Source organism: Drosophila gunungcola (genome assembly GCF_025200985.1).
Source record: "Drosophila gunungcola strain Sukarami chromosome X unlocalized genomic scaffold, Dgunungcola_SK_2 000049F, whole genome shotgun sequence".
NCBI classification, from domain to species: domain Eukaryota; kingdom Metazoa; phylum Arthropoda; class Insecta; order Diptera; family Drosophilidae; genus Drosophila; species Drosophila gunungcola.
In genome coordinates, this window is record NW_026453193.1 from 65,778 (window position 1) to 90,540 (window position 24,763).

At 44.2% G+C, this 24,763-nt stretch overlaps 2 protein-coding genes across 7 annotated transcripts; one reads left to right on the forward strand and one right to left on the reverse strand.

Annotated features, from left to right (window-relative positions):
* Window positions 1–289: 289 nt before the first annotated feature.
* On the reverse strand, window positions 290–6,173 carry LOC128261041 (regucalcin). 3 transcript variants are annotated; one of them, XM_052994469.1, is made up of 3 exons: window positions 6,035–6,173; window positions 878–1,596; window positions 290–568 (listed from the first exon to the last, which is right to left on the reverse strand). In XM_052994469.1, exons 2-3 carry the CDS (start codon window positions 1,594–1,596, stop codon window positions 376–378), a joined length of 912 nt encoding a protein of 303 aa, XP_052850429.1. In that variant the 5' UTR covers window positions 6,035–6,173; the 3' UTR covers window positions 290–375. The 3 variants fall into 3 exon arrangements, with proteins under 3 accessions (XP_052850429.1, XP_052850428.1, XP_052850426.1); XM_052994468.1 differs by lacking the exon at window positions 6,035–6,173 and adding an exon at window positions 3,288–3,437; XM_052994466.1 differs by lacking the exon at window positions 6,035–6,173 and adding an exon at window positions 2,030–2,185.
* Window positions 6,174–7,837: 1,664 nt separating this feature from the next.
* Window positions 7,838–24,133, forward strand: LOC128261031 (zinc finger protein hangover). Of its 4 annotated transcripts, none has more exons than XM_052994454.1 (8): window positions 7,838–8,504; window positions 13,682–14,023; window positions 15,224–15,367; window positions 15,683–17,528; window positions 18,471–19,492; window positions 20,094–20,732; window positions 21,031–22,501; window positions 22,585–24,133. In XM_052994454.1, exons 1-8 carry the CDS (start codon window positions 8,205–8,207, stop codon window positions 22,758–22,760), a joined length of 5,940 nt encoding a protein of 1,979 aa, XP_052850414.1. In that variant the 5' UTR covers window positions 7,838–8,204; the 3' UTR covers window positions 22,761–24,133. The 4 variants fall into 4 exon arrangements, with proteins under 4 accessions (XP_052850414.1, XP_052850415.1, XP_052850412.1 ...); XM_052994455.1 differs by having other exon boundaries at window positions 15,683–17,516; XM_052994452.1 differs by having other exon boundaries at window positions 21,031–24,133.
* Window positions 24,134–24,763: the final 630 nt, after the last annotated feature.

Here is a 24,763-nt window from a genome sequence, read left to right on the forward strand (position 1 = left end):
AACTTTAAACCTAACCGTTATTTATCTGATCTTCATTAGTTTGTCAATTTTATAAAATTAGTTTGGATTTGTCCTCTTAAAACTGGCTAACTATATTTGAAAAAATGATCAAAATGATTTTATAAATCAGGTCTGGTAATGGAAAATACGTGCCCTATTTTCATTTCGAATTTGTCTCTACTAATCGGAGTTATTGTTAAACTACATATATATTAATTTAAGATACGTGTTTATTACCTTTTAAGTTTTAATGGGAACACCCTTTTTTTCAGAAAGAAAAAAACAAAAGTTAAAAGTTTAAAATGTATAACATATAATTGCACTTGGATTCGATTGGTACATTATACTGTGGGTTAACTAGAGAGATTGCAGCTCCTAGACCTTCAAGTTGACGCCGGGGAATCCGGTGGCGTTCAGGCCAGTCACCTTGTAGGTGGTGCCAGCAGGAGCAGGCTGATCGAACTTGGCGGCGGTGGTCACGTACAGGATGTCCAAGTTGGGACCACCAAAGGCGGCGGAGGTGATCTGTTTGGTGGGGAACTTGATCTCCAAAAGGATCTTGCCAGTGCTGCAAAGGAGAAATTACAAATAAATTAGATAACTATATATTGATTAAATAAAATTCATGAGCAAGAGTGTCGGAATAAAATACATTTTTTTTTTTGCAAGACCTATGATAAAAGGGAAAAATCTGCATCCTATGATTTAGTAAGAAACTTTACAAGATAAGCTAGTTTAAGATTGTCAGAACATAGGAAAATGTCTTAAAAAATAAGATGAAACCTTAAGATTTAATTAAGGATAAAACTTAGTTAACATAAAAAAATGTTTAAGGATGTGAGGACCGAAGGTTTAGGATCCCAAAATTGGAACTTACTTGGGATTAATCTTGAAGATGGTGGCGCCATTGAAGGTGGCCACATAGAGATTGCCCTCGGTATCGATGGTCAGTCCATCGGGCAGCAGATGGTCCTTGGGACTGTTCTTGCGCAGGTTGAAGACCACCTTGGGATTGGTGGCCACGCCGGTGTCGAAGTCGTAGTCGTACGACTTCACCTCGTAGTCGGTGGTGTCGATGTAGTAGAACTTCTTGGCCTTCTCGTCCCAGGCCAGTCCGTTGGAGATGCCCACATCGCCCTTGATCACCGAAGTCTGGCCGCCGGCCTCCCAGCGGTACAGCTCGCCGTGGCGGAACTCGAACTCATCGCCAATGTAGCGCATGGTGCCGCCAAAGAAGCGACCCCGCGGATCAGCCTTGGCGTCGTTCAGCCGGTTCTTGTCCATCAGCGGCTGCACCTCGAACAGGGTGCGCACCACCTTGGCGCTGGTGGAAACGCCATCCCAGTTGACGATCACCACGCGGCGGCCACAGCCCACGGCGAACTCCTGCGGACGTCCCTCAACCGGCAGCACGAATCCGGCCAGCGTCTCGCCCTCGATCTTCGCCTTGTAGACCTTGTTCTGTCCGAAATCGTAGCGCAGCAGGCTGCCGGCCTCCAAGTCCACGTAGTAGAGGCTCTGCCTGGCCACATCCCAGTGGGGACCCTCGCCCAGACCGGCGTACGAATCGGGCAGCGGTTCAACCTTGTACGACATCTGTGCAAAAATGGGACAAGTGCAATTTCCATATATTATACATTCACACATCATTATAGTGGAACTAATGATTTAATTATTTAAAATAAAAAAAAAAAAATATTTTAAAATAAAAAAAAAATTCTTTTAATGTATTTGGAGTGGTAAATGAGATTAACAAATTATCCGTTTTCGTTAGAGCTCGACTATAACACTCAACCTAAAGTACTTTAATTTGACATTTTATTTTTTAGTCATTTTGACTATTTTTCACTGCGTTCACAAAACAGATTTGTATGGGGTACATAAGAATAAACAAAAAATCCGAAGACGCTTTCAAAACATAGACCAAACTCCGAAGCACCATATTGTATAGCTTTCTTTGAATAGATTGTTATAAACCCTTATAGGGTTTTACTAAGGGGCACTTGCACTACTTATAGAGATTCACTACCGTTAGTCCAAAAAGGTACGCTATAGCCACTGGAATCAGTAGCGTCGGTCGAAACATTGTGCTCGTGGGTCTGGCTTTCTGGGCTTCCGATTCAAAACTGAAGCTTGAGCCGTTGGCGGGTAAGGCTTTTATTACCTCCAAGCCAGGGGCTTGACATTAGCTGAGAACCGGCATCATTGTAAGCGGAACACAACCGCGAGTTTATTTTCATTTCCATGTTTTTAAGTTCAATTTTTTTCCACAGGCCACCGATGCACAGTGGAAGTGTTGTTCAATGTTCGATTTGAAAAAAATTTTTTTTTTAACTTTCGAAACGTTTGTTTCAGGAGTCAACTTATTGTTAAATATTTTTTATTTCAGTTGCCAATAAATTGTGACTTTTACTTAAGAGAATTCGTTACAATATTACAAATACAAATTGTTCTGCTCCAACTAAATAAATAAATGTATAGGTATATTAAACAATAATCATTTCTAAACAGTATTGAATGAAATACAAAGCGTAGCTTTTGAACATTTTAAGATTTGTCAGGTTTTCCACGGTGCGATGCAGCTGCTCTTGTGACGTCATGCCCTTCACTTACTCAGCAGAAGCAATAAAAAAAAAAAAACAACCTTATGTCGCGATTAATTTTTAACTCTGATTACGCTTGCCATTTAGCACTGTTTGTTGTGGGTTTTTTAATTGACTTTTGTTGTCGAAGCGGCGGCTGCCGGTGTTATTGAATTGGTCAAGTTTAAACTTTAAAGAGATGTTTAGGGGCAGGGACTTCTGTTATCGGACACATGTAAATGGCACAGTGGGTGCAGTGGCTCAAATTCGATCCGAAACTACATTCCCTTCAGAGAAAATAGAACGCCTTTAATTCGTATTTCTTTTTAAATCAAAAAATTACGACTTTTACCTTAGACTTTGATTAATGAATTAGACTTTCATTGTAAACCTTTAACACATCCTTTTTTTAATCTTAATTTTTTTTTTATTCTTTTGTTTTAAATGCCAGACAGAGACTTTAATGTTTGAATTTTTAATTGATCTATATTAAAGGACTTTTTCTTTATTCACTTTAAGGATTTTAATTTTGTTAAGAAACTATTTTATTTTAACATCCTTTACAATTGAATTTTAATTCCTTTTATTACCACATGTAAAGAAGGGTCTGAAAATTATTTCAAGGACCACAAACATTCTCATTTTAAATCACTTTAGCACACGAAAAAAAATAGGGTCTTCAACAGGATTCCCAAGAGGACCTACCTTCAACGAAGTATTTGCTTGGGATGGCAAAAGAGAAAGAGAATCCTTGGACACGGCTCCGTCGAGTGACGCGTTCAAACTGAATTTCACCCGATCCGCCCGAAATCTTATATACCCCAGCCGGCACGGGCGTGACAAACAATCTTGCCCAGACCTAATGCCCCGCCGCCCCTTTGTGGGCTGATAAGCGGGCAATTGGAGGGCTGGATAACCCGGTCTGATAACACAAGCCGGCAACTGGCAAATTAACCCGCTGACAACGGTCGCAGCTTCTTGAAACTCAAATAATGTTCAACAAACAACAGCTTAGGGCGAAATAGTTTCAATAATGACTAGCCATTTTTAGTAAGCCAAAGGTCAAACAATTTAATGTTAAACTGTGAATAGGATTATTAGGACATTTATTAAAATATTCTAAAAAATATTCTTCTTGTTTGATATTGTCAAATATTAAGAACTATATTTTAGGAGCTGGCAAAGTAACCATTTAAAAAAAAATAACACCTAAATAAATTTGTTTATTATACGTGATAATTTTTTTTTTCTTTTAAAATAAAAATGAATTGAATTTAGATAATCATTAGAATTTTTTTAGATAAATTTACATATTTGGTGTAAAACAAAAAAAAACACATAAAGATATATAGGATTGAGAATATATAGCGCCCATATTGTTAAAGGGTATTATGGGGTTAACTAAGAAAGCTGACTTTGGTAGTGCAAACTGCACAGGAGTGGGCGTGGTTAAATTCCGTGTGGGCGAAAGGCGATAAAAGACATTTTGAAAAATTTGATTTGCATTGTTTTATAGTTATTAATTTTGTTTATTTTGTTTTTTAGCGAATTTCTATGCTTCCGCTGGGAGAGTGATAAGTTGCAGCGGGTGGCGATAAATCGCATGCAAGCCACTGTGCCTGGGATACAAAAAGGATGGCTGGTGGTATCAGCTCCCCACATGACCCCCAGTGGTTATTTATGGCCCATCTTTCACTGCTCTTTGCACGGCGAGAGCCGTGGAATGGGAGGATGTGGAGGTGGAGCTGGAGCTGGAGGTGGAGGTGGCGGGGGAATTGGACCATGGCTGAGTCCGAATCCAAATCTTGAGGCCTAAGTGTGTAGACCTCTTATCGGCGGGCGGTGTCACCCCAGTTGACTCCTGACTGGGCTATTCTATTTCGATCGTGACTTTAAATTTAAATTGCTCTTTAATTAATTGCTTCAAGATTTATGGGCATATTTGTTCGCCTGTCCACTGATAAGGTACATAAGTACAACTATTTACAATCCAAATTCGCTAGGGTCCACGCAAATTATGGTTTTCTCAATAAAGAAAATACAGAGGGGATTAACATAAACCCAAAAATTGTACCCTTTGTTTTATAATTTTGTTTATTGAAAACACCTAAATTTAAAAACAAAAAATGCTTCATTTTTTAATTTTCTCTGGCATTAAACTCTGAATGTCAATAGATTGGAAATTTTTTTACGTTTTTCAGGAGGTATGACACTCTAAAATTTGACCATTGTTTCCCAGGGTTTTGACACAAAAACCAAGTTTTTATTGTGTTTTTTGGGATTTTGGTCGATTTTTCAAACAAAATTATTTCTGAAGAGTCTTTTTTCTGTAACTTTTCCAAAATTAGACCCAAAGTCAAAAGAGTTGCTATTTTAAATAGCTGGCAACCTATACCATCCATCCCTGATCGATTGAAAACAATTAATTAAGTTTTGACAAAAAAACAGAATTTTAGAAAGGTTTTTTTTCAAATTAACATAAGTCCGATTTCTGACTTTTTTGTAAGGGGGTACCCCATCATTTGTTGCAGAAATTTGAAAATCTGAAAAAATTTTAACTGTGAATGCCATTCGATTGGAAATTTTATTACGAATTCAACGGTGTATGACATTCCAACATTTGACCATTATTTCCCAGGGTTTTGACACAAAAACTAAGTTTTTAATGTGTTTTTTTTGGCGATTTTTCAAACAACATTATTTCTGCAGAGTCTTTTTGCTGTAACTTTTCCAAAATAAGACCCAAAGTCAAAAGAGTTGCTATTTTGAACAGCTGGCAACCTATACCATCCATCCCTGATCGATTGAAAACAATTAATTTAGTTAGAATTTAGAAAAACGTTTTTTGAAAAATTTATTTTTGTCCAAATTTCTGACTTTTTTGTAAGGGGGTACACCATCATTTGTTGCAGAAATTTGAAAATCTGAAAAAATTTTAACTGTGAATGCCATTCGATTGGAAATTTTATTACGAATTCAACGGTGTATGACATTCCCACTTTTGACCATTATTTAAATAAGAGTATCCGTGTATAGCAGTAAAAACTTAAGATTTATAAAATAGTACATATATGTCAGACAGTTTTGTCGTAAATATTTTCCTAAATTTTATTAATATTTTTTTAATTATTTATTATAGTTTTTTTTTGCAGAATTTAGTACTGGAAAATACTAAATTTTTAAAATTTGTTTTTTAATGTTTGAAGTAAATTTAAATGCATAAAGAAAATAAATAAAGCCTTAATTCCGTTATCTTTAAACATAGAATGATGGTGCAAAGAGAAAGCCTAACTGATTGCTGTTGTTGTTGCTGGACCGGTTTTTTGTTTTCCTTTTTTTTGCCGTTCATCGATTGTGTTATTACCCCTGTTCTATGTCAAGGCCATGATATTTGTGCAAATTAGCCAGAGTTGCAGCGGCTTCGCTTCACCTCCGATGTTGTGGTTACTTACTTGAGATTATTTGAGGGGGCAATTAACTGCAGTTAAATTAAGCAAAATAATTAATAAACAAAACGAAGACAAAAAGATAAAAATTACAACAAAAACGTGTGCTCAGCTGGCGCCTAACAGCACTGCCACCTAGTTAAAATTATGTTAGCTCCTCTGTTAGTTGCTGCCTAAGACAGGGGCGTTCTTCATCTTGGCGGTCCTTTCAAATAATCAATGGATGCAGGGAATACCGTGATGCCTACGAAGTTTCTGGCAACTCCGGCACAAAGTTCGATACATTCTATCGATTTCGGTTCAAATTAGAGGTGGGCGACTTTTGTCAAAAAAATGTTTGCATTTGATAATTTTCTGAAATATCTATAAGAGTCCTGTTATGCCACGTTCATTGTGCGCTAATTTTAAAATGATAATGAGAAGGCAAAAGTCTAAAGGTCTCAAAGCATAAAATGTGGATTTCAACTAAATCTACAAGTAAAGTAATGTAAAAGTTTTTTTTGATGAGAGGGGTTATCTTAGGTAATAATGCCAAAAAAGAAAAAAAAAAAAGATATTTAGCTGTTTTTTCAAGAAATCTTTCTCGTCGCCAGCTTTGCGCTAATTATTTGTTCTCAGGGTCAAAAATTACATGGACTCCGAGTATTTAAAGATTTATTGAATATTTTGATAAAATGTATAATGTGTCCACCCCTGATTTCCCAACAGTTAAAGTTTCTTTGATCAGCCTAAGTTATCAGTAATTTATAAGAAAATTAAAATACAGTTGCTTTACTTTCCAAAAAATGGTTATAATTATTTTTTGGCTCAATGCTTACTAAACTAAAATTGTTTTGTTACTAACATTCCTTAAGTTTTCAAACAACGGATTTGATTGTTTTGTTTAAATTCATAATAATATTATTTTCAACAAATTGAATCTGTAGTACATAGAACTATAACAACAATAAAGCATTTACATAAAAATGACCTTTGGTCGATAGTATCGATATTATCGAGTGGGAGCACTACCGAGGTTTTTACAGCTCTATTATTTTTTTATTGGCGTCCCCATTTTTCAATGCTAGAACGACTCGATATTGTTTTAGTTGGATAAACATCGATGATCCCTGCTAAGCATCGATGATCAATCCTGCATCCCTAGATTTTGGCAAATACAAAATCGGTTCAATCGTTGAATTTAGATTTTTATCATCGCCCGCAATAATTTCTTTGAATGCGTTTTATTATTATTTTTTTGGTACTACGAACAGGTGTTTGTTTATTACAATAGAAAAACTAGTCATTTGCTCAGGGCTGACGGCAACGAAGGGTCTTAAAAATTAATAATATTCAATTCCCTTCCTAAAATTTAAAAACAATTTGTACATTTCTCACATGAGTGGTGTTAAAAATGAGTGCATTTCCGCAGATGTTAAGATTTTTAACAGAAGGTGTGCAGAAATGGAGTAAAACCAGGAACCAGTGTGCAAGAACTGGTGTGGAACCAGGCTAAGTGCGCAAGAACTGCAATGAAAAGTTAACAGTGGCAAGAAAATATATTTAGAGACGGATAAACATCGATAATCTCCGCCAAACATCGATAGAACAGAATTTTGAAAACACCGATTACATCGATGTTTTCCACCTCTAGAGTGAATTTGCGTGCTTGTGGTGGGTTTGTGTTTTGCAGTGAAATGTTAGCCAAACGTCGAACTAACAGCGAACTGTTAGCCAAACGTCGAACTAACAGAGAAGACGGGTAAATATCGATAATCTTCGCCAAGCATCGATAAGGCCGATGTTTAAAAAGCATCGATGACATCGTTGTTTCTTCACCGCTATTCAAATCGGTTCAATCGCTGAAAATCGGTTCCAAATTGAACACCTCGCTCGGACCGCGTCGTCAATTTTTTTCCTGTGCGCTTCTCGTTCTGGTTCTGTTCTGTCCTGGCAGCCAAACAAAACGAAACCGAAACTGAAACCGAGGCGAACCAAAACAAAATCAGCTCAGGATCACGGGAAGCATCAGAGTGCGGACAATGTGCGTGAAGTGGGTGACGCGAGCGGCGTCGACGTCGACGACGGAGAGCGGATAGTGGATGGTGGTACGATTGCGAACGGACGCAGACCGAAACAAAAGTGAAAACGTGCAAAACAAAAAAAAAAGCGAATAGCGAAATACAAAAGCGACAAAATGTGCGACGCTGCGGCGGCTACAACTGCAACAACATCAGTGGAGGCCACAGCGACGCCTGGAACGGGAATGGTCACGGGAACGCCAGCGGGAATGGGAAGCACAACGGGAACGGGAATGGGAACCAATTCCCCAGAAGCTACTGCCGCTACACCAACACCAAAAGGCGAGCGGTCGGCGCGACAAAACTGCTGTCGCCTATGCGTCGCCCCGCAAACCGAATGCATCTCGATCATCAATAGCTATGCGGCGGATAAGGAGCCGCTGTCCACCAAGATCCACAACTGCGTCAGCATCAAGGTGAGTACATAATCCGGCTGTCGTCATCGTCATCCCGGGTGTCCGGCGGCGCTCTCTTTTTGAATGCTCTCTGGGGTTCTGGTGGTTGGACACCATTAACAGTTATACACACATCCAGTGGCCGGTGGAAGGATGAGGCAGTGGCCACACCCGATGGCTTTGTGGACGCCCAGAAAGTGAGGTTACGGATGAAGAGTAGCCATTGGCCCCAGGGGCAGATTGGATTGTGCAAGCACTAAAGATGATGGCCACCTAAATAACAGAAAACCAAAAAAAAAACAGAAACGAACGAAAAACCAGCCAAACCCCGCCTCCTCTCGCGCGAGTATGGGTGTGTGGCTAGCCGCATGGTCCGCTTTTTGGGTTTCCAATGTTTCCACTGCCAAGTCACGATGCAGTGGGGAATGGAAGAGAGCAGGAAGGGGCGAGTGAGTGGGAATAGGAGGAGGAGGAATGGTAGAAGAGGAGCTGTAATCCAATCACGACCACAATCTTTAGCTCATAATCAAACTTGAACTCTCCACTCTTGCTACTCCTCCTCCTTTCATACCTTCCATTCCGTTCCATTGCTTCCATTACCTTCCCGCTTTGAGGTTAGAACTGATCCTGCTTCCTTTCCAAAAATCTGCTGCCTGCTCCTCTTATTCCTCCTCCTCCTATTCTCTTTCGCCTCTTCCCAGCGGGCGAGAGCAGCTGCGAATGACCAGCACAAAGAATAAAGCACGATGAGCGCGCCGTCGTCTGGCCTCTGAACGTGTATGCGTGTGTGTGTTTGCGGCGGGCAACAGAGATTCAGATTCAGATTCCAGGCCAGAAAACCGAAAACCCAAAAACCCAGGCCAATTACATATAATTTCGCTGCGTTGCTTGTACCTTTTTCAAGGAACTTCGCTTGGAGGGCAGCAGTTGCTCTCCGCTCTCTTTGCGCGCGCGCATCCTTTCGAGGAAGAGGACGAGGAACAGGAGGAGGAGGAGGAGGAAAGGAGGAGGACTTGGACTGCTTCCCCATGTGGCTTCGCTAGCTTCGTTTATTGATTCTTTCTGGGTTCTGGATTTTGTTTCTTTTTTTTGTTGTAGGGTTAAGTTCCCCCGGCATCTGGTACATGTATCCCAATATCCCATATCCGCCACGCTTCTGCTGCGTGTGCTCTGTGCTTTTGTGCCCCCCAATGGTCGTCTGGGTCTAATGGTGCTCGGTTCTCCTCGATTCTCGGTTCTCTGTTCTTTCCCTGGGCTTCGATTCGATTTCATGGCAATTGCTCTTCACACAAACGGACACACACAGACATGCCAAGTTGCCTCCGACCAGAGTTGTATATGTGTGTGTATATATGTACAACCCAGCAGCAGCAACAACAACAACACGCTGGTTGGCGTCATCGCTAGCTCGACTGCTTCTCTTGCTCTTCCTCTTCCTCCGTTCTCGTTATCTGGAGGCGGACCACATGCTCGCATACACAGGCACTGGCACAGGCAGGCAGGCACACACACAGGCGGAAGACAAAGGCACAGGCAAAAGAGACCGGGAAACGGGAATGGGAATGGACACGGGAATGGGCATTGGCATGGTTATGGGTAGAAGAGGGTTAGCGGGAACGGACAGGCGGGAAGAAGCAGCGGGAAGCAGGCAGCGGGCTTGGAAAACGGACAGCGGCGGAGACCCAAAACCGGGCACAAAATTCGAGTGGTTTCACCTTGGGCACACCAGATTACCTGGTGGGATGTTGTCGATATATTTCTGCTTTGCCTTTCCGTTCGTTGCCGTTGCCGTTGTTGCTGGCTTGGCTCCTCCTGCGGCCCGCATCGAATTTCCAACAGCAGCAGCAAGCAGCGTCGTCTCCATTTTGTGGCTCTTCTTGGGTCCCCAGGTGGACGACTAACTTTCTCCCCTTGGCCAAAAAATGCGACGACGACGGCGAGGCGACGTGACGAGATGACAAGCCGATAAAAGATGGATTGGAAGGGGGCGAGGGCAACAGCAGCAGCGGAGCAGAGAGAAGCAGCCGAAGCATCCACAATTCCACTCTGGCTCATCCAAGATGGCGGATAGTTGGAATAGGTAGCCAGGATTTTGTGAGCACTAGGGTACACACTTTAGGGATACACATAAATAACCAAGGATGTGCCTCGGTCTATCCAAAAGGGAATGGGAGTCCGCCAATGAGGTGATCCAAAATGATAAATAGATAAATAGTTCAATGATAAGATTCTTAAAATTTAACAATTATGAAGTTGTGAAATTGAGGAGTACATGTGTATGTAAATTATTTTGGACTCATCATGGAATAGGTAGATGATTAGGATACACACTTCAGGTACACATTGTATGTGCCAGCGGGGTTCCTATGTTTATGCAAAATACATACATTATATATTAATGTTTCTGGAACGTAAAAATTTCTAAAAAATAATTATTATAAAAAATAAAAGTTCTTTATTCTGGTCAGTTAACGATTAAAAAGGACACAAATCTTTGAACCCGAAATAAAATTCCATAACTATGGAAACTGGCTAATACCTTAAAGTTCGTTAAGATGTATATATATAAAAATATCTAACAGGTTCTTAGATTCAAATTAGATCTAAAGTTTAAGCCGGGACTGCCCAAATCGAAATTTATGAATAACAATTTTAAATCGATTTAATTTGTTCGATTTTTAGACGATTAATCAAAAAATCTGCAGCTTTGTAAAATGGTCAATTTAAATGTAAGTTTTATTCTTTCATGTTCGCACCACTTCATAAGCTCGGCGGCATCTTTATCGATATTTCGTATTGATCGCCACAATTACGATAACAGCTGTTTGGAAGCCCTAGGGTGAACCCTGTTGCACTTGCGTTTTTATTTTGTTTTGCGTTGTTGCCTGAGACGAAATTCAATATTTTAAATGAACCCCCGACACTTTTTCGTCCTGCTCTTCGTCCTGCTCCTGTTGTTTTCTTGTTGCTGCTCTCAAGATCTCCGGTCTGCTGAATATGAGGGTTACTTTTTGGTTATTTCTACGTCTTCACTTTGTGCGTGGAACGGACAGGACAGGATGCTCTCTCTCTTGCCCACACTCACACACACATACACATAGATATATATACCCAAACAGCATGGGTTTGGAACGAATAAGGACACAAAAAGGAGAAGAACTTGTTCCACGAAGGAGCAGGGGAGGCGGGATGGGAACGGGAATGGGAATGGGAATGGTCCATGGCTGGTGATTATTGCACCTGGTGGCCAGCAGAAAACGAAGGCGGCAGCTGGTGGAATCTGCAGCTGCCACAAGTCTTTCTGCATTATGTACCGTGTTCAAGCCCAACATGTACTTGTATATGATGCCCTTTTGCGACTTTCTAAAATCTCACCTTGTTGCGTAGTATCTATAATGACGATTAACCCAAACCCAAATGGTGTTTCAATGTTTCCACATTAAAGTGCAGTCCGCGAGACTGGGAAATCCTTCTATCCTGTATCCACAGGAACACAGGGAAACATGGCTGCCATAAAGGAAATGCTGGTTTGGGTGAGGTGAATGAACAACATATTATCGAAACGGAATGGTATGGAGTGGAGCCATCGAAATCCTCCACTGGGAGTGTGGGATTGGGATTGTACATAAGGATAAATGTACATATGTATGTAGGCCCAAAATCGGAGGCGGGTGCATGTGCTCGTGTGTGTGTGTTTATGTGTGCTCAAAGGACCCGCCGGGCTTTAATATCCTGGAGTTTCAATTACAATTGCACAGCAAAACAACCAAACAACAACAAGCTTTCGATTATTAAATTAAACACACGTTTGTGGGTGTATGCGTGTATGCATAGCTCAAGTCGAAAAGGCAAATGCAAAACAAAACATTTCCTTCGTTTGTTTTGATCATTTTCTTTCGCCTCTTCGATTGCTAATTCTCGCGTCTGCTATCGATATTCAGCTAAAAAGGAAACGAAAAGGGGAGCGTAGTACTGACTAATTGGCAATTTTCAAGCCAAGTTGTTAAAGCCAGTGATCAGTTTTTTGGCTACTGTATACTAAATATATCATTCAAGAGACCGCTAAATTACAAAATAGTGAAATTCTAAATTTGGTCAAGTACTATGTAACTTTTTTCTGTACTATGAATTAAAATAAGTAAAAAGCTAAAAAGCTTTACTGCTTATTTCCTATACAGGTTCCATTTTTAGTGATTTAGTTAGTATAATGTTTTGAGAGTTAAATAGTCAAATATCACATATGTATTTGTATATATATATGAACATATTTTGTGTAAGATTTGCATGCTTTGACTTAGTAATTTCATTAGAAAATCTAGCCAATATTGGCTATGTTGTCAAATACCCGCTTGTCATCACTGAAACTGCAACTGCTTTGATAAGCGATTACAATAAAATATGCCTAGTCGCTCGGCCTTTGATAATTGAGATTTAATAGATTTTGTGGCGGTCAAGATGTTTTGAGCCCGGCTCCCGGCGAAATCGACCCGTGTGTGGGTGTTTTGGGGCAGAACGTACGAGTATTGAGTTTAAGTATATAAGAGCGGGCGGGCGGGCGTGCGGACGTACGGTCGGGCTTACATAGGCTGGCAATTCGAACGATACACACAGTCGTACACAAACAAACATGCGCACACACTGTTATCAGCCAGCAGGACATTTCATATGATTTGCGCAGTGTCCTGTTTGTAGTTGTGAGCGGTGTGGAGCGGGGTGTGTTGAGGTGAACAGTGGGTGGTGTGGGATGCTGCAGCAGTTTTGCATATAATTATAAGCAGGTCATTGACATTAATAGGGTAGTTGGGAGCTGGGGACCACTACCTGCATTCTCCGCATCGCTGGTCACACAAAATCCACTGTTGTCCCCCAAAAACTCCGCGTTGAAAGGCAAAAAATTAAAATTTTTAATTAAATCACAGTTGATTAATTAGATAAACACATCATGGTCTTTTCCTAACAACACTTTATAGGTTAACTTTTAAGCGAACATATTAAACTCTTTAATTAAAAAAACGTACTATAGAAGTATGTCGCGAATTCTGAATCCTATCATTTAACTTACGTTAACGGATAATAATCCTAAATCTTTTCGATATCCCAGTTTGTTATTTATTTGTTTAGTGTTTGTTGAACGCTTTGGTAAAAAATCAAATTGCCTTTTAAAATTCGCTGTTCATTCCCGATTTTATATTTTTCAGATTACACCTCAGGATCGACTGTCGCTGCAAATCTGCCACGCCTGCATCAGCTACCTGAACTCATGGCAGAGCTTCAAGAACCGCTGCTACAGCTCGCAGACGAAGCAGCGCCAGTGGCTGGAGGCCAACAAGAGCAAGCTCTTCAACTACCTGGACCTGAACAGTGCGGAGAATGGAGGGGGCTCCTTCGATCACCAGCAGCAGCAGCATCAGCAGCAGCAACAACAGCAATCGGAGAGTGAACTCGAGGCGGAGAAGGCGACGCCAACGGCTGCAGCGACGGCAGCCAACATTTTGGATGGCATACACTCGCTGAAGAAACGCAAATCCCTAACAGTCTATGTGAGTCCTAAACCGCAGCAGCTGCCACAGCATCAATTGCAGCAGTTGCAGCTGCAACCACCGGCCAGAATGACGGCGACGACCAGCAACGCGCAGCAATCGCTGCAGACCCTTCTCTTGCAGGTGCCAGCATCGGCGGCCAGCTGCTCCTCCACATCCACATCCACCACATCGGCATCCCAGCAGCGGGAACAGCAGCGCCAGCAGTCTCACCAGTACCGCAGATACCACCATCACCACCAGAAACAGCAGCACCAGCAGCAGCATCAGCAGCGGGGCAAACAGGTGTTGCAACATCATCACCACCAGCAGCAGCAGCAGCAGCAGCAGCATAGTAGACGCCAGCGGCAATTTCGTCCACAGCGTCCAGTTCAGGTGGCCAATCCGGCTCCACCAATGCGAAAATTCAAACCGAAGCTGTATCTGCCATTGGACATTGCAGTGCCTCCGTTGCCACCGATGCCACCGATGCCACCAGTGGCAGGTCCAGCTGGATCCATTGCTCCGCCTGCTGCTGCTGTTGAGCCGCTGCCCGGGATGTCTGGTGTGGGTGGAATGGAGAGCTTGTCGCTGTCGCTGCCACTTGATTTCAGCCAAAGCTGCAGCAGCAGCGGTCACGTCCAGCCACAACAGCAGGCAGGTGGTCTGGCCTCGACGACGACCACGTCTAATGCGCCGGGCAACGTTGTTTCCGCCACGACCTCTGGCTCGGCATCTGCGTCTGCATCCGCATCCGTATCCGTGTCCACCGCACCGCTGCTTATGCCGGTGACGCTGCAGAGCGCCGCCCAGCAGCTGCGCTTTTTCAGACGCTACTCCTATAATGTAATTGTATCGTGCATTCGAAGCGTGACCGAACCCCCATCACCTCCTAATCCCGTACAGCGCTCACTTCTACCTGTTATCCCGAATGCGAAATTATGCGAAATCTTCAATGTCCGTCTGTGGAACATAGTATTGCTCTTGCCTGCCGGTTTTGGAATGTACATATACATATATATACATAGATAAGACTCGAACATAGCTCTCTGGCTAACGGGTACCAATGGACGCACTGCAGCGTCCATGATTAATGTTATTTATTTACCATTGTGCTATTTACGATTGATGTGTGCTCCTTTTGTTCGATTTAAACTAATTTCCGTCTCGTCTGGCACTGTTTGTTCTTTCATTTTTGGTTGAATGTTGGATCCCCTGCAGCCACTGCCTGCGATTCCTATCAAAGATGAGCCCATTGACACGGATGACGACTACCAGATGAAGTCGATAGACGAGTCCGATGACATGGTCGATCCCACAATGTTCCTAGAGCGCTCCGAACACGAGGGCGATGTGCCGTTGACGGTAAGTCTATAATAGTTATTGGTATAAGTTTTTTTAAAAAAAAAGTATAACATCTAATTTTGTATAGCCAGAAATGTGTATGTTGTTTTATATATGCTCAACAGTGAACGATTTCTGTATTGTAGCCCTGACATTTATTCTGTAACGCAATACACAAAAATAGTAATCTTTGTTTGACTTGAAAACGAATTGGATTCAAAATTATTCAGGAATAAAAACTAAACATTTTCCTGTGCACATTAAAGGGCTTGCAAAATGCAGCTCAGACGAGATTTCTTGATTTTAATTTTCATAATTTGTTTATACCTCCCGCAGGCCTCGGACTACGACTACACGGCGCAGCATGGCGTGAATGCCTCGTCCGTGGCCGCCTCGCTGCCGCCGAATGCGGTGGCCAATGTGGCAGCCGCCGGAGACTCCAAGGTGGCCAGTTGCCGCGCCTGCAGCCTGCAGTTCTCTACACGGGCGAATGCCCGTCGCCACGAACGGAACCTGCACCCGAACCTGTTCCAGCTGTCCACGGACTCGCCCCACAACACGCCCATTACGAAGCCAACGCCCGCATTGGCTGCCGCCTTGGAAATCCAACGGGCGGCTGCTGCGGCGGCCACAGCGGAGGCAAACCGAGCCGCTGGTGCCGCTGGCGGGAATATCTCTACGCAAAAGTACCGCCAGGTGGTGATGAACGCCTTCATCAAGTGCGAGGGCGGCGGCTACGACTACGACAATCCCGAGCAGTACCGACCGCTGCTCACCCGCGACAAAGTGGAGTTCATCGAGCAGAACGACGAGTTCCTCGAGCAATACCAGACGATGACCTGCCGCTGCTGCAGCAAGTACTTCAGCACGTACAAGAACTTCATGGCGCACGTGCGCAAGAAGTATCCGATGCTGCCGCGCAACCTGTGCTTCAACTGCCTCAAGATGAACGACTCCAAGGCGCTGTTCATCTCGCATCTGAAGAAGCGGAATTGCATTAATCTCTTTAGGGTTTTGAATGCGCTGCGGGGCAAGACAACAACAACAACAACAACGGCGATGATTACCGCTGGACTGCTGGATGTGCCGGCCAGCGATGATGCGGAGGGAGGAGGAGGAGGAGGAGGAGGGGTGATTGCCGATGTCGATGCCGATGCTGATGCCCGGGCAGAAGTGGTGACCATGAGCAGTCCCACAGTGACGACCGCCGGCGCAGCAGAGGCAGGCGGCACACCCGGCGGCAGTTCCGAACGGCCGGAGAAGCTGCGCGCCAAGGAGCTGCTGGTGAACAAGCTGTACGAGTGCAAGCTCTGTCCCAAGGGGTTCCGCACCAAGCACGAGTTCCGAACGCACGTCTACGACAAGCATGCCGATGTGCAGCGCAAGGACAACAACTCGATACAGTGCAGCTTCTGCGGCCTGGACTTTGCCGATCCGGTGGACAGGCGGCGGCACTACAACAACATGGACTGCATTGTCCGGCTGCGTTGCATGACGTGCGACGCCAAGCTGGAGACGCACCAGCGGTTCCTCGACCACGTCTACCAGGATCATCTGGGCGGCGTGGGTGGCGGCGGCGGGGCGAGCAGTGACAACGCCTCCACCACGGGCAGCGGCATGGCCCGGAGCAACAGCATGGAACACTCGCCGGGCAAGCGGAGCCTGCTGGGCGCCCTGGGCATCGGGGTCGGCTCATCGGCGGATGAGTCGCGTAGCAGCAGTGCGGCACCGCCGCTCACATCCACACCAAAGCTGGCTGCCCAAGTGGGCGCCTCAGCCACTGCTTCTGGCTCCGCCTCCGCTCAGAGCTCGGCAAATCGGGATGCGAGCGCACCCAAGTCGCAATACTTCTCCAGAATGCCGCAGGTGTGCCCCATTTGCGGCCAGCAGTACAACAACTACAACAATGTGCTGCGCCACATGGAATCGAAGCATCCGAACAAGCTGCCCGAGACTTACAAGTGCGTGCGATGCGGCCTGGGCTATCCGCGGATCTCCTACCTGCGGGAGCACATGATCAATGTGCATGGCGTGGACAAGAACCGGCATTCCGGCGGCTTTGAGTACATTGTGAATGCGGATGCCGTGAAGTTGGCGGACGGAAGCACGCCGAACGTGTACACGGGTCGCTACGACTACGTGATGAAGGACCTGATGTCGATAACAAATGGTGGGACACTCGGTAATTAGGCTTAGATTGTAGATGTCCCCCCGCTCTGCCTGTTTCTTGTTGCCTTAGTCTTAGTCTCAGTCTCAGTCTCAGTCTCATCGATTCATCTTCACAGTTTCCTTTAAGATTGTCTTTATTAACAAAAAAGACAAACAAGTTTTAGATGATTTAATACATCAAAGTAACTAAAACATTATTAAAACTGATTTATTCGAAGCTCTTAAAGTAAAAGGGTATATTGTACATCTAAAACATTTTGTTAGAAAATGTTAAAATACTACAAAGTATATACCACTTCCATCTATATCATTATGTCTGTTTAAAAAATTAGAAGAAGCAATTTTTTGTTGTCCTCACATTAATGTTTTTTTTTTTATAAACAAGTTAAATTAGGATAACCTTATAGTTAAAATATGTACATATATACATTTCCATCGACTGTGCAATTTTGTTTCCATTTTTTTATATTGAAGACTTATTTTTCAATAATTATTTTTAATCTAATCATTTTCTAATTTCATTTATAAGCTGTAAAGTGAAACTTTGCCTGCTTAACTGTCCCGAATTGGTTTATTTAAGGTTGTATATAATGTTTACTAACAATTCCCAAATGTATTTGTAAAACTAAACCCATTTATGCACGAGCTGAGTTCTTATTTGATTTTTGGTATTTTATGGGTTTTGAAAGCAGTGATGTAACCCCAGTTAGCAGCTCCTTTAAAATACCAAACTCTTGTGAGGTATCAACTCGGGTACAGAGGCACTAAATTACTAAACGCATCACCACCCATAGCTCTTTAATTGTATACTCTTCACATTTAAATCGAAGGCTTAGCTTTGCTGGATTGTCTCCGTTGCCTTTAGTTTAGTTTTGTTTATTTTTTTTCTGTACCTGCTTGCGACAAAGGCTCCTGCCAGTGCCAGACTAACCCCTGCATTTACTTCCGATTCCAGATGACGAGGAGGAGGAGCCGGGCAGCGTGGCCAAGAAGATGCGCCTAGACGACAGCAGCAACAACAGCAGCCTGGTGGGCGTGGCCAGCCAGCAAAAGGAGTGCCCCATCTGCAATGCGGTGTTCAGCAACAACATTGGCCTGTCCAATCACATGCGCTCCCACTACACGGCCTCGAATGCGGTGAATGCGGCTCTAGCGGCTGCCAATCGGATGACGCCGAAATCGCTGACGATAACCGCCACACCGGCGGCGGATTCGGAGATGGAACTTTTGGCAACAGCTGCGGCAGCATCATCGGTATCAATGGCCCCAGCCACTCCGGCCAATGTGCCACCGGCAATGGCCAACCAAACGCCCCAGGAGCAGGCCGTTTTCCGGCGAAGTCTCGACCAGGCGGCCGACCGTCGCTTCCGGCGTATGCGTTGCCGCATCTGCCAGCGACGCTTCAGCTCCAAGAAGTCCTATCGCTACCACATGCTCACCGATCATCAGGTGCAGAATGTGCAGTTCATCAAGTGCAAGCTGTGCAACGCCGAGTTTGCCTACGAGAAGGGCCTGAAGGTGCATCTGTTCAAGGTGCACGGCCGGGCGATCAAGGACGAGATGATTATCAAGCAGTTTGAGTGCGAGGTCTGCTCCATTGTCTACAGTTCGGAGCTGGAGCTGCAGCAGCACAAGCGCAGTGTCCACAAGCTGACTTCGGTATCGGCCTCGGCATCCACTTCGGTGTCGGCGTCCTCGAAGATTGACGATGACTCGCTGATGGAGGAGGCCAAGCCAACGGCAGCGGAGCTAGCTAATCTCTCCGCCCTTGCGGCTGGCGCATCCGCCAATGCATCTGCCTCGGGCCAGGGACTCCAGGGCACTCCGCTGTACTGGTACCAGTGCAAGTACTGTCCCTCCAACTTTAACACCAACAAGAAGCTGGCCATCCACATCAACTCGCACGACGAGTTTGACTCGAACGATTACTCCTGCAAAGACTGCGGCAATGTCTACAGCGGACGCAAGAGTCTATGGGTGAGTTTGTCGGGGATTAACCAGTTTTTTGGGTTTAAAATAGCTAGAGTGGTGTTGAGGGTTAAGAGGGAAACCACATTGGGCTATATTATCCAAACAGTTTTTTTTTTTTTTAAACAGTTATAATAAATATACAATATAAAACAAACAATATTTCGAGTTACCAAACTTAATTCATGTCTATTTAATAATATATATTTTAATAAGAAAACAGTACTCGAAATATAATTTATAATAGATGAAAATAAATAATGGATCTGTCCATAAAATAATTTAATTTAGTTTCCCCTTTCTTAAACGAGAATACTCTAGCTGTTTATAAACTCAGAGGTTCGAACTTGTAAAATACAATTAGAATTAAAGCCACTGACATTAACTAGGTTTAACTAGGAGCAAGCACTCTTATGTGAAAAAAGTTAGTAACTGACAAGCTCTATAATATAAAAATGTGTTAATGCAATTTGTATTTGATAAATATAATGGCCGAGAAAACTGTCCAAGGCGATTTAGCAAAGCTAAATAATGTTCCGAACTTCTATTGAGCGCGGTTTGATTGTTGTCTGCATATATTGACTCGCATGTTTCCCCTTTTCCCCCACAGGTGCATCGCTACAAGAAGCACCCGCAAGTACCCGATCCAGCAGAATGCTCCTTGTGCCGTAAGGTCTTCTTCGACCGCCAAATGCATGACAACCACACGCCCACCTGCAACCGCAAGCCAATCACCTCGACCGGCGCCCACCAGCAGCAGGAGCCGCAGCTGCAGCAGCAGCAGCAGCAGGCATCGCTACAGCCAGGCAGACGAACCATCTTCCGGCACAAGACTGGCGATGATGAGGACGAGGAGGAGGAGGAGCAGGATGAACAGCAGCTGGAGGACAGGGCGAACAGCGACGGCAACGGGACGACGGTGGCTTCGGGAAGTGCCACGACAGTGGCGGCAGTGGTGGCCACGTCGCTTAAGATACGCATCCCGGAGGTGGCCTGCACCATTTGCGGGGCGCGCTTCACCGACCAGGAGCACTTCAGCAAGCACATCCAGAAGCACGAGCAGGAGCTGTACGTGGACAATCCGTTGGCGGCGATGTTCGACGATGGGCCGGCGGATGTCGGCCAGTTCCAGGTGGAGCGGCAGAACGAGAACGGGGAATATGCGTGCGATTTGTGCGCCAAGACGTTCCCCCAGGTGATCGCACTCAAGGTGCATCGCAAGTGGCATTTCAGAGGTGATAGCAAGCAGGTGAGCGTTTTTGGGCTCGTGCAGCGAGGAGGACGAGCGACGGACGATGGCGAGCGTCATGAGCGTCGTCTGTCGCGCCACCAACAACTTTTGATGTGCTGATGATGATGATGATGCCTCCGCACCAGTCGCAAAAAACAGATATCAACATCTCGTCATTGCAAACTGAATTTGTACTAATCTATATGTTTTCTCTTTTCTTTCCCCACAAAACTCCACAATCCACACAAACCACACGATTCCTGCTCCAATACCCATCCATCCTTCGGTAAATCCTTGCATTAAATCATCCTTGCAGAACCCCATCGACGGCGAAGCGACACAGTTGACCAACAACAATCACACCACCAACAACAACAACAACTCGATGTTGCACCTCCGCGAACTGCATGCGGTGGGCCTGATGCCCAACCAACAGCAGCAACAGCAGCAGCAGAGCCTCAACAACTCGTGCAACAGCAGCAGCATGAACAACCACAACAACAACAACAACAGCAGCAGCAGCAGCAACAACCGCAGCAAGTCGATGAAGCGGAAACGTGAGCTGAAATGCGAATACTGCGCCTCCACCTTCATCAGCAACAACAATCTGCGTCGCCACATGTACGAGCTGCACAAGCACGAGGTGAGCAATCTGCCGGAGCCGCCGGTGATTGTGGTGGACGAATACCTAACCTGCCGCCGCTGCCAGCTGAAGTTCGAGACCAAGGAGCTGTGGATCGAGCACAAGCTGGCCGATGCGAAGGTGGTGCGACCCTTCTGCCCCTTCCAGTGGGGCTGCGACCTGTGCGGCGAGTATCTGTCGCGCAAGGAGAAGCTGATGAACCACATCAACAACCATCTCAAGGAGGAGGTCATAGTGCCGGTGGCCACCAAAGCGGCCATCGAGAGGACGGCGGCCCAGGAAGCGGCGGCGGCAACAGCAGATGCAAAAGCGGCAGCAGCAACGACACCATTAACATCAGCAGGTGAGGCGATGAATACCGAAAAGCAATCTCTGGACAATGGCCAGGTGGCAGCAGCAACAGCAGCAGCAGCAGTGGCAGCGGCAACAACATCATCAGTGAAGTTGGAGGAGGGTCGCGAGGAAGAAGATAGCGATGACCTGGACGAGGAGGACAGCTCGGGCGAAGAGGAGGAAAGTTCGGGCACAGGTGACGATGAGGACGACGACACCGACGATGAGGATGGCGAGGGAGAAGATGAGGACGAGGAGGGCGATGGGGGTGAGGGCGAGGACGAGGAGGGTGTGCAGCCACCGGGTCAACTGTTGCCGCAGAAGCAACACAAGGCGGCCAATCATAACCAGGACGACGATGATCTCGTCGAGGAGGTCATCAGCTCGGATGACGACGAAGGCGAGGATGATGGCGAGGTGGAAAGCGACGACGACGAAGACGGCGACGATGATGGTGAAGATGACGACGATGAGGAGGAGGAGGACGACGATGTGGAGGAGCCGGAGCCAGTGGCATTGCCGGTGAGGCCGCTAATGAACGGCAAGTCCAAGATGCCGCCGCTGATCGTGGCCAGCTCGGACGATGAGGATGACGACGGTGTGTTGCCCATAGAGGACATCATCGAGGAGGAGTTCGATGAGGATGCCGATCCGGATCCCGATCCGGAGGAGGATGCCATCGAGGAGGTGGACGACGATGATTTAGATGAGGGGGATGTGGAGGACGAGCCGAATGTGGTGTCGACAGCCTCCTCGTCGGAGAGCGAGTCCACCACAACGACCACGTCCAATTCGCATTCTCATTCCACGGGTGAGCGGCGTAAGAAGGCCGACGATCAGTTGAATGATCCCGGCTTTACCTGTGATCTATGTCAACTTTGTTTCGATTCTCAGGAGCTTCTCCAGAGCCACATCAAAAGCCATTTCCTCAATGGGCCAAAGCTCTCGACAGCGGCTGCGGCAGTAGCAACAAAGCCAACAGCAGCAGCAGCAACAGCAAGCGGCGCGGCAGCAACATCGGTGGCAACAGCAACAGCAACATTAGCAACGGCAGCAAAGACGAAGCCTGACTCCAAGTCAGCGGTGCTGGCCATCAATAACAACAACAAGAGTAAGACTGTTGCTGCCACGGCGGCGAAAAGTGCAACAACTGTAAAAACTGCAACAGCTGCAACAAATTGAGTAATCATCTTATCGACATTGACATCGACATCGCCATCGACACACCACCACCACCACCACCTCCATCATCTCGATCCAAACTCACTTGAAATGTACAAAGCCAATCCACTCAAACACCGCCATCATCATCATCATAATCATCATCATCATACCATCAGAATCATTCAAACAATGAAAACATCAACAGCAACCACATGAACATCAGCAACGCATTCCATCAACAAATCAGCCAACTTTATGTATAGCACGAGATGCGTGTGTGTGCGTGTGTGTTATATAATCATTTTTTTTTTCTTGCTTCTAGTCTTAAGAACTTAACTAACATATATGTACATCATATATAGAATATATATATATTAACTAAGACTTTTTTTTTAAATGTTAACCTAGTTTGTACCGCGCACACACCCACACACAAAGCAAAAACAGGGGTTTATATGCACCCTTTTACGGCTAAGTTTCGCTTAGAAAAAACTATATATAAACATACATTGATATGTTAGGCTTAAGCAAATAGAAAAGTACGTCTTAATATATTACACAACAATTTTCAAGCAAAAGTTTACGACGCACCAAAGCAAGCGACAGAAAACGCAAGGGAAACCGCTCAGTTAGAGTTAGTAAAACCATCAGGATTTTCAAAGTATTTCACAAAACATGCATGACACTCTCAAACACACACACACACACACACAAAGCGATAGATGTTTAGACTTCATTTTTGTTGTATTAAGCCTTGGTCTTCACAAAATTCTAAACACAGTATCAAACTTAATTTTGATAGAACACCAATCCACAAAACTTGAAGATTAGAAATCTTGAACGATGTTTGCCGCATGAAAACCAAAAGCTTAATTTTTGTTATTTATTTGGAAGTCTTAAAGTAAATTTGAGGTAACGCAAATGCATCTAACAAGCAAAACTGTTTAAGAAATCCAAACTGTACATTTGCACGAACAAAATATTTTGAAAATTGCCTAAAAAAGAACAACAGCCGATTTTATTTGATCTATAATTATAAACATTTAGCTGGAGACTACATTTCTGGTTATTCTCGAGACGGCCGGCCTTGAGTCGAAAAAACGCGAAAAGGTTAAACCTGACTTAAATTTCGGCCTTTTAATGAATTTACACGAAATTAATTTGCAATCCAACTATGTTTCTCTTTTTGATCGAGCTTCAAGTTTGCATGGCTCAACATAAAAGCCAATGAATAATTTCGTATAAAATTGATTTCTCTTCCCAACAAGAAAACAATATTTTAATAGGAAAATAATAATAAAAATAATCAAATTTAAATTTTTTTTTTATAGTTGTTTTTCGACTTTTGGCTTGCCCTCTAATATGTTTCCAAAATAAAGAATCCAATTTTATACTACTGAAAGCAAAACCTGCAGCATCAAATTCCAATTCTTATTCATGAGTAGGAAATATCATTGAAAAATTCTTAACGAATTCCCTTTTGTAAAGGAATAAAATAAAAAAAGGATTGTGTGTTGCCAAATGTTACAACAAATATTAATACTCATTTTGAATTTATTCACATTTAGTTTCGACCCATTGTTTTGAAAATTGTATTATACGTTTATATAAACAGACAGTTCCTTGGATAGTTATTTTTGAAATTGAGTGAAGTGCTAAATATATAACCAACGAATCTGTAATCGGTTCTAACTTCTCATCTGAACTTAACTTAATGCGCAAGGAAGACCAAGGTCAATAGAGGATCCATACTTAGACACGTATTTATATAGATTGAGATTCATTCATATAGCTAATATAACGATTTACACATAATCTGTACATTACTTGTATTTCACACTCTTACACCCACACGTATGCGCACACAACTTCAACATATAAAGACACAACTGATAACGGCGGCATTATA